This window comes from Psittacula echo, assembly GCF_963264785.1.
Source record: "Psittacula echo genome assembly, chromosome: 7".
NCBI classification, from domain to species: domain Eukaryota; kingdom Metazoa; phylum Chordata; class Aves; order Psittaciformes; family Psittacidae; genus Psittacula; species Psittacula echo.
This window is the reverse complement of record NC_137740.1, coordinates 56,639,675-56,655,018: the sequence shown is the minus strand read 5'-3', so window position 1 is coordinate 56,655,018 and position 15,344 is coordinate 56,639,675. Positions and strand designations below refer to the sequence as shown.

Below are 15,344 nucleotides of genomic sequence, written 5' to 3'. Positions count from 1 at the left end.
AGATTTGTCTTGCTGAGCAATATAGTAGTCCCTGCTTGCAGCATTAGAGATTAATATAGCTAGCTATACTTAAAGTACCTGTTTAGAGTTTGTCTGGATTGCCAAAGCAAGAGAAATGATTGTAGATCAAGTTATTTCATGATCATAGCAATAATGCTCATCTCTTGGCTGTTGAAGCTGCGTGACCTGTCTGCTGTAGTAGAGATATGTCAGGTCTCTCCTGTGTCTCTGCCTATAAATCAAGTTTTGGGGATTGAAGATTGGAGAAATTGAGGTTCTATTGGTTTGAATTTATCTGAGTAGTTGTTCCTTGAAAAATAAATAAAATTGTGTTATCAGCCATACGTAAGTGCCATCTATGAAACAAGCAAGCTTAGGAGAGGAATGCTATGTGTTAGCTTATAATATGTCTCTGTAAATTTATCTGAATTTAAGTGGGGCAAACAGTGGAAATGTGCTGGAAACCTCTCCTGAAGTCCCTTTATAAGTCTCAGAATGGCAGCCAGCACTGATGGAAGTAATTTCTGCAGTCAGAGGCAAAACTAAATGTTACTTAGTCTATTTAAAAATGCTGAGTTTAACTCCTGCTTTAAAAGGACAGAGTAAAAGTGTGAAATGATAATTTCCTGTAACTGTTGCCTATAATGGGTACATTTTCAGTCTCTATATCAGCCAGTACATTCTAGTTAATGCTTGAGGTTTCAGTAACTTTTTGTATTTGTAGATGTGTGCTCTAGGGAGAAGGAGCATTGAGGTTTAGGTAGTTCCTTGAATATAATAATTGCATTATATTCAGTGTGATCATGCTGTTGTTTTAACGTATTTTTGATACCATGTCTTCACTCCAAATAAACATTTTCATTATAACTTCTTGTAGGAAGAGTTGCTAGGAACTTTCCTTCTATTTACCAAGTAGCTATTTATAGGAACTTCCCAGGGCTAAGTCAGCTTAGAACTTTTTTTGGAATTGCATACAATCTCGCAGCAAAAAACTCGTCAGATCTCAGAAAAATTCCCTCAATAGATAAAATTTGGCTTATGGTTACCAAAGACTGATTTCTTTTCGAAAAAGCTTGAAAGTTGGGTACTTCCTTACTGCTGTTGCTATTTCAATTGCGTATTTGATACAGAACTTCAAAGTTTAATTTGATTACACAGCACTAGATCAAAACCAGATTCTTCAGCCTTATATGCAGTGATCAAAAAGTCATGACCTCCCATTGATCGCTTTATTGGTTTCCTGTTCTGATTCACTGGAAACCTTCTGGTCTGAGCACTTGTTGCTAGTTTTAATCTTTGTCACGTTTACAATACAGCAGACACGTCTATGGTAAAACTGATACACAACATGCATTTAACATTATGTTTCCTTTTGGCTCAAGTGCTTTTTAACTGATAATGTTGAAAAGCCACTTTTTATAAAAACTTAAGTCAGGAACTGTAAGAGTACATTCAAAGCAATATGAAATAAATAGCAGGGCAACAGGAGATGGGCTTTCTTTTACTCATTACAACTATTTCCTAGATTTTACTTAAAGTTTCTGACATCCACAGGGATTTTGCAAAGCATTTTATACTACTGTGAGACTGAATATGACTTAAAGAAGCTGGCAGTTAAAAAGAGAGACCAAATATTTAAGTGCTATTAAAAAGCCCAGCAGCCTGAGATGACTCAGTTTGGAAATTTCTTGCAGCTCTTTGCTTTTCATTTATGACACATGCTGCAATAGTTTGAACTCTGTCTAGTGATATGCTCAGTAAAGTTCATTTGAGATAATATTTCATGTTGTATACCAGTTCTGTTCCTCTGTGTCATTCTTTTAAAACTATGAGTTTCAAAAACAAAGGTAATTATTCCCTTAAACAGTAGTTGATCACGTACATGAGCTTGGATTCCAAAGAGTTAATGATGCATGGGGCAGATTCATCTAATGTTGTAGTACCTCATGACTCTTGCTTTCAGTCCGAATATAGATGACAAAAGAAATCTAAAAATCTCAGTCCAGAGCCTCCTGGGGTTTTTATCTTTAAAGTTCAGCAACCATTTTGGTACAAACAAAAAAAAGCAGTCTAGGTCTGTTCATGTGTATAGTATTGTCATTCACTGCTGTTCTTGTTTGAGCCCACAAAAGGCTTATCAAACCTGGAGTTTAATATTTTCTCTGACTTCTGATCACGTTCTGTTGTTGCCTGTTAAATTTGGGATTCTGTTTCAAGGTGGTTTGCTGCATTTGCTGTAACAAGTGTATAGGTCAGACTGCAACTATATTAGATTGAATTCAATTTAAGAACTCCAGAAAGAGTTGCAGACCAAGAAGTTCAGACACGTAGGAGTGCAGCTTGGATCTTCCTATGGGGATCCTACAGGGACTGGCTAACAACTTCATTTCAAAGGTCATTGCCAGACTCCCGAAAAATCAGCATTTTGTTTATCTGACTGAAACTTCTGCTGAGTGAAAATTTTTAGATAAGGAAATTAATTTCCACATTTAAAGGATATCAAAGACAAAACTATGTCTTAAAATAAATAAGCCTCCATGGTAAATGAAATGTGTAATAGAGATTTATTAACTACTAACCAAAGGAAGCAATTTTGCAAACAGCTTTTGAAATGCTCTCACTGCGTGTTATTTGTAAGCACGATCAAGACATTTCCTGCTTTCTGAAGTCACAGTACATAATGCACTGGATGGTTTTTTACAGAGCAATTTGTTTGCTCTATTTTGCTTAACTAGTCTGATATGTTAAATGAGACTCTGATTAGAATCTTGAGTGCTCCCTTACAAACATCGCTTCTGGGGTGGGGGAAAGGCAAAAGCAAAGACAAATCATAAGGCTATGTAATGGTGACTCCAATCTACTAAACCCCAAATTTATGTTCAACCCCCACCCTAAATACTTCAGGCTAACTTGAATATTTGTAGTTTAGGTGAACTACAAGGGGAAAAAGTATTTTTATCCTCATTAGTATTGTAGTAAAACTTCCCTGAAATATTTTTTTAAGAGTTTCTGAATGCGCTTTTAAATGTATTCACTTTCTTCCTTATGTCCCTGACTCTGGCAACCCACTGGAATGTTTTGAACAACTTTATTTCAACAAAATCTAGCTAATTTCCTGGGATTTTCTGAATTTTGACATGACATTAAATCTCAGAGAAAGGAGCAGTAAAGAGAGAAGCATAGTAAAACTTCCTATTTGAGAATATAATTGTCTATTGTATCAATTACAAAATTAGATCTTAAGCTGTCTTTTTTAGGATATCTGAGAAGATTCAAAGTTGTTCTGGAAGAGTTTTAATAATTTAAATTAAAAATTAAGAAAAAAAGACAACACTGTGAAACTAATAAATGAGATGTAACCTATTTTCTGAATTTCTCTACTAACGATGTCTCTGACTGTTGCAGATCTTTTCCATATCTGCTTCACAATAAAAGGAAAAGATGTTCATTGTGATTCCCCACCCCCACCCGTTTTTTTTTTTTCTTTTTACATATTCCTTACGCATCTTTTGAGGTCTACAAAATTTATTCTAATCTAGATTTTAAATCTCTAGAGGTATATATGGCATTGGAGAATCCAAATGGTTTTGGTAAGAGATGTGGGGGTGGCCATCTCTGCAGCTTTTCAGAGAAGGGAAGCCCATACTGTTCCTCTCAGCTATCATCTTTCAAACAGTGAGTCTATAATATTAGGTCCTCTTCCTCTGGAGGGACAGCAGTGATCAGGTAACAAGAGCAAGCACGGTAAATAAGAGTTCCTGGCTTCAGTGTCTGGTTGGTTTGGGCTTCTTGAATAATCAGTTCCAAGAATGACCCTTGTCTGGCATTGCTCATGGCTGTTATTTACAAATTAATCCTAATTATGCCTACATTTATACTTATGGCTTTAGAAAAAAAACCCTCTTAATGTTCACTGAAGTGAAACAGGAAATTGACTGACACTGAAATAAAAGCTGCAACTTTGAGCTTTGTCTTAATACAGTTACAATTATAACATGTTTCTAATTTAACAGACCTTTTCCAAATTTCTTGTTAAATTTGATAGAGAATGCTTCACTGTTCCTAAACAAAAAAGGCTGCCATATGTAGTATGTGTTGCTGACTTATTTTACACATAATCGTGAGAGCTATGCAAGTCGTTAGGAAGCTCTCAGAAGACTATCCTCTGTCTTTTGCATATGATCCTCATGTTCGGGTAAAATCTCTCATTCTTGAGGAAAATTAAGAATGTCTTTAATGTTGGTTTTTGCATTAAACTTTGATGCAGAATATATGAAACCATATACTTAGGCATTTTTTAAACTTCAGACTTTTCAGAGATAAATAAGCAATGGCTTTTGTTAAAATGCTCTGATATAGTTCTGTCACAATGCATGCATATAGCAGTCCCTTTCATATACAGAAGCTGATTCTGCTGTAGAACTTGAGAAACCCCATTTGCATTGTAGCTCTAGACCCCTTAAACTTGTTAAGAATTACATTAGATGATGGATTGCTAATATTAGTTTCTGCAACTGTTCATTTAGCTCATGATATCTCCATTTGTGCAGTGTTCATGTTGGCGATGGTTTCAGTATGAATGTGGCTCACTGTTGAAGTACAATTGTATACTTAAAAATGGGCTTCAGAAAGCTTAAGATATATGAGGAGTCGCTTATATTCATGAAAGTGGAAAAAGTAGCATGAAAAGGCCTGCAACCTTAACCTTCATTCTTTTTGTGTGCCTGTGCAGAAATGCTTGTGGATGTAATATTTGATAATATATGACTTACTGGACATATTTGCCTGGCCTGATACATTGTCTCCCAGATGACAATGTATTTTCCATTAATTCAGTCTGACATGCTGCAACTGCTTTTTCTGAGATAAGCATTTTTGCAAAAGAAGTTACTGAGAGCTTTATTTTAAAGAAGTGATGTTGCATTAATATATGCCTTAAACTAGAGTGATCTTGTCACAATGGAGAGGGTCAGCAGTAAGTAGCAATCAGCTGTTAAGTATAATAAGGGATCCCATTAGATGCTTTGGAATTTTTAAGAACTTTAATTAAACTGTTTTTATTCATGTTAAATGTGATTATAATTTAATAGATCATAACTGATATTTTTAACTGGTTTGTAATAAGATTTTGACTTCTTAATCTCTCTTTTCATGTTGCCAAGTTCACAGTGTTTATATGAATTACAGGACAGATATTTGAAAGTGCTTATGACTTGTTTCTCTTCAGCTAAATGTGGTTAAATAATACTTTCAGCAACATTCTGGTTTTCTTTTGAATCGTGTATGGTTTTTAAGCAGGAAATCTTACTAAGACTTCCTACTGTTACTAAGGTGGAGACAGAGGGAGCTCTGATTTTTTTAGATTCCTCTGAAAGAAGCATTGAGAAGTCACCATCTTTATTCTTTAAATAAAAATTTAACATCCTGCCTTCTGCCAAAACCAATTTCGTTCACCCAAGGCAGTATTCGTATTTGTATCATATTTTGATCTCGTGTATTGCTTGCTTATCCTACTGTAAGTAAATTGAATATTTATTGGTAAGCTTTGTTAAAACTCTTGTTTACTACTTCAGAATTTAGTAAACTTCAAGAATTAGTCAGTGAAGCCTTTTGAAGAGGGCAAAAAGTAACAGTTTGACTTCTTGGCACCACTGAATTCCTTGCTTTAAAAAAAAAAATAAATCACAGGTTACAACATAAAAATGTCTCCCAGAGCTTCAGTAGAAGTTTCCTTAACAAAGTCTCACTTGGAAATTTGACTCATGTTCTGTAGTTAAAAAACTAAGGGGGTTAGAAATGTAACTTGCTGGCAACTGACTAGCATGCTTCAAAAGCTGCTGTATCATTTAAGATGGAAGAACTTGTGAATTGTACTGAAACTTCTAAATTTCTCTTTACTTTTTCTCTTCATGCCTGGCTTGATGAGGCAGTCAGCATCAGGTAAGAAAGTTTATTCTGAAGTTCAAGGATCTGACTGTTAGCCATTTTTCAGCTCTTCTGAATTTGTGAAAGTACACTGTTAAGCTTTTAAGAGTATATAAAATTAAAATCTTTTCATATGCTGACCAGTAGGACAGATAGTTTGTCTTTAAAATGCTGAATTCTTTAGATACAAGAAGGTATATAAATTCAAACGTTATTATTGTTAAGATTCTGTACTTGACTCAGGTTGCTTTTGAATTGGTAATGATAAACATTTTGGTCAAATAATGTTATCCTTTTAAAGACCACATGCACATACTGTAGTGAAAACTGGGTTGAATCTGCAGTCATATAGACAATATGACCTGGATTTGAGAATTAAAAGCAAACCATGTGGGTTTACCAGACCTAGGTTTTTTTACAGATGTGATCAAATTTGTGATTCTTGCAAAACCAAAGCAGTAAAAACAGCCAGGGTTCATTTGAATGTCACCTGGTGGGGTGACAGAGGTCTAGTTCCCTTCACAAAGGGAAAAAGAGGGCAAACCCAAAACTGAGAAGACTTTAACCGATATTGGCTCTCTGTACAAAAGAGAACAGAAGTGATAGACTGTGGGGAGTAAGTCCATACTCTGCTCAACATCACTGCAAGAAAAAGGGCTGTTCTTTTTCCTGCAGGTGGAACAACAAGGATACCATAGAACTAGGGTTTGGGGGGGGGGGAAGTTGTGTTTGGATTGGGTCTATGTGTGCTCCTCTCACATGCACACACACCCCCCCCCCCGAGTCCTTAGTCAGATTTCCCATTGTCTTGATATCCTTGGCTACATGAATAACAAGATCTTGGCATAATACTTTACTTCCTACTAAGCTCTTTTTCCATGTTCAAATAAAACACTGACAGCAAGAATCTCAAGAAGCCCCTCTAAAAAAGATGCCAGATGAACTTCACTGTGAATTGGCAAAATCTAAGGCATACCTACACAATTGGCAGTTAAAGATCAGGAAAGATCTTTTTGAAAGAGTTGTTGCCGAGAGTCCTCAGACATCATTGCTTAGAATGCAGCAGCAGCCAAAACAGACAAGACAATGCTGGACTTGAATAGGAAGTGTATTAGAAACAAAATAAAATGTTTTATAGTGCTACTACAAAACCTTGGATGTAGAGAGTGTAAAAAAGGTATGTAGGGAAGTTAAAGGGCAACTAAAATGATCAGTCACCTTCAGTACTGCATGCTCATGAAAATAAATAGGCTTAGGACTCTGTTTTAGAGAGCAAGCTGAAGGAGGCATTATGACATAAGTTAAAGAATCGTGACTGCAGAACTGCATTTCAACGCTTGTTCCTGCACTACTAAAATTTGGGGGCAATTCCTGAAACAGGGAGATTAGTTTAAAACCAATAAAGGAATTTCTGGAACTTACTGTCACAGGAAGCTGTAGAGGTAGACAGTAAATAAAAAAATTAAATCAGTTATGGACAGCTGGTCTATAAATGGATGCTGAAGCACCTAGGAAGAAATACATTCTCATGTCTGCTACAACAGTTTCTGGACAAGTGAGGGGGGGCTTGGCAGTATGAAGGGAATGGATTGCAAAAACTGGTCATATTCACATAATTCCCTTAAAAACAAAACCACATGAAAGTCTTGTTGTCACTGTTGGAGACAGAACATTAGGCTGATGGACCATTGCCCTGAGCTGGTAGAACACGTATGTTCCCATCTTTAAAAAAGATACTGCTTTTTCTGTTAGAAATGCAGAGCCTCACTTGCTAGCCTGTAACGTATGTAGAGTACAAAGTTTTCATTTTAAGAAACCTCTGGGTTTAGATCCTTAAGCTGGTATAAGCCACTGGTATCTAATTGTATTGGAGCACATGCTTTCTAGACATAGTTCCAAATGCTTTGAGAAGCCTTACAAAGCCTTTCTGCTGCAACAGAAATTGCAGATTATTAGGCTCCTTCAGAAATGCTCCTGAACAAATATTAGATTGAGGTGCCCCTGAAGTATCTTCAACACTGAAACTATACAAAACTGAAAATAATTTACAGCTGACCCCAGTCTATTCTGTTGGATAGTTCTAATTTCTTGGAGATTAGTTGCTTACATCAATGTTCATGTATAAAAACAAAAATTAAGGTACAAATCAGATTCTCCCTTCAATTGTGAACTTAAATGTTTTCAAGATTAAAGTGACAAATTTCTAACTGTAAAATAAAAATAACATTCTTTTGAAGACTAGGTTTTGTGATTAATTTATGTACTGATATTTAATGTAATTTAATGCATTTGGATTCAAATGACAGCACTTAGATTTTTAAGAAGTGCAGTAATTTTGGCAGGTACAGAATTGCAGATCATCAGGCTCCTTCAGAAATGCTCCTGAATTTCAGTTTCTCAAACTGAAAATGGCTGTTATTAGAACAGTAACATGCATCCCACTGCCCATGCTTTTCACACATCTCACTGAACTGCAGACTATGTTTTAAGTTGGAAGGGATCCTGGGAGGCCTTTAGACTAACTGCCTGCTTAAAACAGGATCAATGCTGAACTCAAAGCAGAGATTAGGGCTGTGCCAGTTGGGTGTTGAAACCCACTGAGGATGGAGAGCATGCAATCTCTAAACAACCTGTTCTGATTCCTAACTAGCCTTGTAGCACTCTTTTCCTTTCATATTCAAACAGTCTTGTGTTTTGCATTATGATTAATGTCTCTTCTCCCACCATACAATTCAGTAAAGAACCAGTTTTCTGTTATCCCAAGGTGCTCCTGCCTTAAGATAGGAGTTAAGGAGTTAAAGGCTCCTACCCCTTAACTGTGTTGTTGTTACCTCTCCACTGAATCTACTAGTGAATATCTTGTACTGAGGAAGGAGTGAGGTAGCAAGTGCAGAATAGCACAGATGCCAGATAAAGAATCGGTTCCCATGATGTACTGGCTATGCCCTTGTCAATACAGCCTAGTATGCTGTTAGTTTTTATCCCTGCTTAGCGACACTGCTGATTTGTGTTTAGCCTTGTGTGTCAGGACCTCTTCAGCAGTGTTGCTTTCCAGCCTGTCTGGGCCCATAATACCAACAAATTCTATGCTACAGTGTTTGTCTGTGCTCCTGGCTGAGATGAATGTTTTTTAAGCGGTAATGGAAGTTAATGAAACTATATGTCCATCAACAGACTTGTTGGTTATATTCTGTACAGTACATTCATGTTTCCCTCTAGCAATCTAGCTCACCTTGAATCTGAGGAGTACTTGAGGAAAAGGGCAGGCAAGTGTAAAGCTGCAGGTCAAAAGAAGTGTTCCTGGAAGGTCATAGACTGTGCATCCTTTCATTAGAATAACGAAAGATAGCAACACACTGTTTTCCCAGACTCACTTTAAGAATTGGCAAAGACTGTGTCTATTCATGATTGTTTCACCAACATCATTTTCTACAGACTCTCATTTGGTGTTTGGAAAGGCTAATGCCTAAAACCATGAAGCCATGATTTTGTTATGTTACGTAAGTACATTCATCTAAAGGTATTGTGTTGAAGACTTCAGGAAAACAGTTGAGGTTGTTGGCTTGGCTTTCTGAAGGTTCAAAACAACTAAGATTGACTATCAGCTTTATAATTGCAGGTGAAGCAATGGCATAACTCTGCATACCTAAAAGTGTATAATTTCTTACTCTAATTGAAATTTGTAGTTGCTTGTATGGTGGAGCTTTTTTCTGTGGTGAGGGTGGAGAGAAATTGTTGGGTTTGGTTTTGTTTTTCTGTGGCTTCTTTCCTTAGTGACTAAATTGATAGCTGTTTTGGAAACTTCATGTGGCAGCTAATCTGATCATATTGCAGGATATTTTGAAGGATAGTATTTCTAACTAACACAAGAATCTCTGTATTAGGCTTTCTGTATCTAGGTATGTAAGCTAGTAAAAATCTATTCCAGATACATGTTACTGTCCAGGGTCTTATGTTTGGTAAAAGCTGATTTCGCTTACATCATGTATTATGCTGTGTAAGTGTGGAACTTTTTTGGTTTGCTTGCCTTTACACAGCAAGGTTGTCATGAAACAACTACAGCCTATGTATATGTGAAGAAAATGCAGAAAACTAGCATTAGTACATATAGTTACCACCAAGGTTTAGATTTACAGCATGTACCATATTCCTAACAGGAATGTTTTGATATAGATTAAAAGCTGGAGCTTTTATATGCTGTTAATATCTGATTTGATGGCTTCTAACATGATGATGACTTTTGATCTTTTTTCAACCCCTTTTTATTCTCATCTTTTGCACAAGCCCATGGTAAGTACAGAGATTCCTTCTTCCCTGAATGGACATGTAAAATCTTCTATTGGTGTCAATAGCAAGGACCTACATGCACTTTTATTAAATTGAATATTGCTTCAGACTTCTGAAACTACCAACAAATTTATGTGAAGAAGCTCTTCAGGCCTTTACTTCCTTTCCAGGTCTTTCTCACTGTGAAAAGTCACTTACAAAATAGCATTTGGTGCATCGTCCTTTTTAAGCTTCCAGAGTGACTTTAGGAAGTTGCTATAATGCATTTTTTATGTTTTTCCGCATCCTTGGAATTTTTAGGTTAATACTCTTAAATTGTCAGACTGACTGTGATGTAGTTGCTACTAAAAACTAGCAAAACTGAAATTATTCTGAAAAAAACCCAAACCCATGCCTCAGGATTACTTCAGTTATTACTTCAGTTCAGTTATTTTCCCTAAATTAACAGGGACTTGTCAGATTTCAGAGCTTTAGGTTTTACTTTCAAATAGCTTGAATGCCTGGTTGTAAGTTTATCATTCTGCAGTACTCTTTGAATTAAAGTGTTATCATATCTGTCATGGTCTGAAAATCATTTTTGTCTTGTTTGATGTTCTCTTAAAATAGGAACTACAATCTGTTTATGCTGTACAAAGAGAAGTTTCATACTTCTTGATTTGAAAGCTTATTGGGATCTGATCTAGATAATGAAAAGACACTAAATCTTGCAGTGTGGAGAGAACTAAGCGTATTCGCTGGTTCTGGGTTTCTTTCTTATGGCTATGTGGAACTGGCAATATACACTTGGCACCCTGCTCTTTGGGATTGGGGGAGGACTTTTCTCAAATGAGATGTTAGGTGATAAGGACGGAAAAAATGGAGCTGTAAAAGTAGGATGTCAGAACAAATAGGTCACTCTAGAAAACTAACTATAAGCTATCCTTGTGGGGATATTAAAGATGCAGTAAATAGACCAGAAGAATCTGTCATTAGTGATTCTAGGTACCTTTATTATTAAACCTTAAAACCGAAATGCTCTAGGAGTGGAAGGAGAATTTTAGAAAATTCCAAGTACTATTTAAGACATTCTTTCAAGGTCTGTCCTTGGGCAGCCAGAAGTAAGAAATCACTTTATTCTCATCCTAGCTGAGTTTCAGATGTGCTACTTGTAAAATTTGATCCAGTAAGACATCAATAATATATTTTCTGGAAATGCATTTTGGGTTATTCTTTTGTTTTGGGTTTCTTTTGGGGTGCTTTGTTTTGGGGGTGGGTGTTTGAGGGTTCTGAAGGTTTTTTGTTACTACTGAACTCTTCAACTCTGATTAACTGTTAACTTCTGCTTTTTCTAACAGATCAAATGTCTCAAAGGCCAGAGAGACTTCTCAGACCAACCCACTTTTGATGGGATTCACATTGTCAACCATTTCACAGGAGATGATGAATCATTTCATTCTTCTGATGAAGATTTTATAACTAACTCCATACAGGAGAGTGGGGTGAACTTTCATCTACATAGGAGGACTGGTCAGATGGCTTTGGATCACCCAGTTGTAGACAGCAGTGACAGTGATACTGAGGAAAGTGCCCTTCAGACTGAGAACTCGGACAAGATGGTTTCCAAGGAGAGAAGAATGGAATCTTACTCTACTACTGTGTGATCATCACTGTGACTAGCATTGGAGACTCTCATATTTCTTTTAAGGGTGAAATTGTCAGATAAACCAGCTGCTGGATAGTTTCAGTTAAGTAACCATTGGATCTGGTCTGGCCTGTGATAAATATATACATGTACTGTCTATCTGCCTTCTCTCTTTGCCAAATCTTGCTAATGATACACCATTGCCATAAAACAGGCTGAGAAGAAGTTGATGGATGACAGCTCTGACAGTATTACTGAATGTTCCTTGGTATAGAAACTGCAAATATATAATTTCTTTAATGTGTGAGAACCATTTTTGCTGTTCACAAACAGGAATTATTTTCCTCAAAAGCAATTGCTCTTGTGCAATATTTTATGCTCTGAACAAATGTGTATGTTTTACATGGTTACCCATTTGTGATCAAGATGGACCCTAGTAAACCATCTGATCATGACACATTATCTATCTATCTATCTATATCTATCTTAAGCTTCTCAATTACTTTTGTTTTTACTGCAGTTATTGGATGCCCACAGAAGGCTTGGAAGAGGAGCCTTTATCTGTACTAGTTCATATATGCAAATAATGGTCACTAATGTCATAAAGGTGTTTTTCACCATTTTCACTTAAATCTATGTGCATCTGCTTTTGATGTTGCTAAATGATACCTGGTCTGAATATATTAATTACAATAATGTTTATTTTGTACATATTTATATATCTACACTGAGCTGAAAATGTATATTACAGCATTTTATATGAGGAATGTAAATGTTGCAATATTACTGTCTGGTATTCTAACACGAAATGAATTCTGTATATACACACACTAGAAATTAATTACTAAATAAAGGCAAAACACTAACTTTACATTAAGTTTCAGCCTAGCTACACTAACAGGTTCATGTCAGAAATGCTTGTTCAAAACACTATTGACGGAAATCTTTTACCTTCATATATATGTAATGAAAATAAATTTTTCATGATTTAACAAGGTTGCAGCATTTACTGTTTAGTCACTTCTAAGCTACAGCCCTTGGTTACAGCATAGTTTCTTGCTGGCTCCACATTAGAGTGGTAGTTCAAATAAGGTGAAAAATTATCCATGTCTTACAGTTAGTTCTAATTAAGTGCAATACAGATATGCAAGTTTAGTTGTCTTAAAGTTTTATGTTACAGAGCTGTCTCAGAAATAAGCTATTGGTCCTGTCACCAAATAGCTGCAGTTCACCAAAGCAGTTAAGAGATGAGATGAGCATTTTGCATTCACGCTTTCCTGAAAATTGAGATCCAGCAAAATGGTCCTAGCTTCTTGAACAGAACAGGATATTCTACTTTTGTCATATGAACACTCACTTGCCCTCTCAGATACATTCCAGTAAAGAATAATCTTAGTAGCAGCTAATTATTGCTAGCTTATGTAATTAAACAATCCTTATGACTTCTTCTCTGGCAATGTTTGCAATTGTTCTATTAATTAAGAAACAGTTGGTACTCCTAGCACATATGTTAATTGTCTTGCAACCCAGGAGGAGCAGTATAGTTGTTTAAAATTGCCAAAGCATGGAAGCATACTTATGAATGCAGCTGTTAGTCCTGTCAGTACTTTCTTTCTGAGGACACATTCAAAATAAAACAGCATAACTGAGGAGATAACAAATGTTTAAAGAATGATAGAGAAGGCTGCATGGAAGAAGTGCATTCTGGGCATCTCAACAGTATTATCTGACCCAAGTGCAATCTAATTTAAATCTTCAAGTGGATGACTAATTCCAATTTACTGATTTCTGCAGCTCCTAATATGCTTCAGTATTTCTGCAGAATTTCCCCACATCCTACCAATGAATATGTAGTTTCCAGTATAGCCTGTGGAAACGGCCATCTCTGAGGTGGTTTAGCTGTCTGATTCTGATCCCTCTTGGAAATTTCATGTATGCAAAACCACATCAGGAGTGCTTTTGTTCACTAACAAATAACAGTTGCCTTTTTTTCCTTCCAATGAGTATTTGGTAATTTATGTTTGCACCTGGATAATTGTTGCCGTGAAGGCTAGGTGACAGATGCCTTGTTGCTTGTCATCAATACCAGCTGCAAGTCTCTCTTACAGGTAGTGTTCTATAATAAGTGGCAGGCACAAAATTCAGTTGGAGAGCCATAAAAATCCTGTCTGTTTGAACAGTGAAGTGTTATGATTTTGCAATAACTGCCTTACTGTTCAAGTGATAGCAAATGAGATTAGTTGGCAAGGGTTATTTCCTGAACTTGTGTGGTTTTGAAGTTTACTAATAGAATAAATACTGATACTGAATAACAGCATAAATAAAAACATCAAGGGAAAAGCAAAAGTCCTTATCCAACTAACTGCATCTCTTTTAGTGATGGTGAATCACTGGACATGCTGCAGCTTCAGAAGACTTAGTTATGCAGAGTATCCTAGGAAGACAACCCATGGGAGGCTGTTTAGAATCACCCTGCGTTTTCTGCAACTCTTTTGCCAAAAAAATGACGCTAATCTCTTTGCTTACATGTATTGCAATTTGAATGCACACTAGGATAATGTCAAATCATCAACAGCACAGATAAAATATTAACGTGTCAATAAATAAAGCATGCTAATTACCATGATCTTGCTTGCATGAACTTCTAACGATGCCTTTCCTTTCTATTTGCTTTTACAGGCATCCTGTAAGAGCTCAATGTAAAATGCTAAAAGCATAAGGTAAAAAAAGCATGTAATCATAAAAACTTCTGATTCTTGACAACACAAGTGCTGCAGCTGAGAACAAGTGAAACAGGGAAGGAGGATGCCCTACTAGATACAGAGTTTTCATGTAAATTATGCTTTTATATGTGGTAGTGAAAATAGTTCTGCTTTCCAATCTGATAATCCAATGTCTCCACTAGGTAGAGAAGCCTCAATGATTACATTTTGTTATTTTTTTGGTCTAAGGGAGTGAATATTTTAGATCCTAATAGCATTTATGATTAGACACCTTTTTACTTAAGTAATTTCATTTCATATATTAGAAGTTTGTAACATTTATGAAAAATTTGGAATATGATTGTTTGGGTGAAAGCACACCTGTGAAGTCAAGAAGCATGTATTATTACACAGCTCAACAGCTATGAAAGCAATTAAAAGAGTCATCCACAAAGGGGGTTGCATAAATCAAACAAAAACACTTTGTAAATCTGGTATTATTGAACTTAACCTGTATTCAGCCCTTTTGTGGAACCAGAGCACAGAAGAAATTACGTTTCTCTGGGGTTTTAATGTAGTCACTGTTCTATATCAGAGACTATGCCAGTGCTTAGTGAAATTTGATGTTCATACACCATTTGTATTTCAAGCTAGAATGACCTAAAGATATGGTAGCATAAAAAATATCCACATTTTTGACTGGATGTGCTGCCAATTCTGTTACCTGTAGAGGTTCCAAATAATGTAACTGTTTCCAGGAGAAGGTAGAAGATAATGCAAATCCCCTAGGAAAGCCATTAGGCTAGTCC

The 15,344-nt window shown here is 36.2% G+C and overlaps 1 protein-coding gene across 8 annotated transcripts in view; it reads left to right on the top strand.

Moving 5' to 3' along the window:
- Window positions 1-14,782, top strand: part of EVI5 (ecotropic viral integration site 5) — an 82,115-nt gene extending 67,333 nt beyond the window's left edge. For all 8 annotated transcript variants that reach the window (XM_080622403.1, XM_080622398.1, XM_080622401.1 and 5 more), the window contains one exon: window positions 11,547-14,782. In XM_080622403.1, coding sequence (XP_080478529.1) covers window positions 11,547-11,852 — 306 coding nt within the window. In that variant the 3' untranslated portion in view covers window positions 11,853-14,782. The remainder of the gene's footprint in view (window positions 1-11,546) is intronic.
- Window positions 14,783-15,344: the final 562 nt, after the last annotated feature.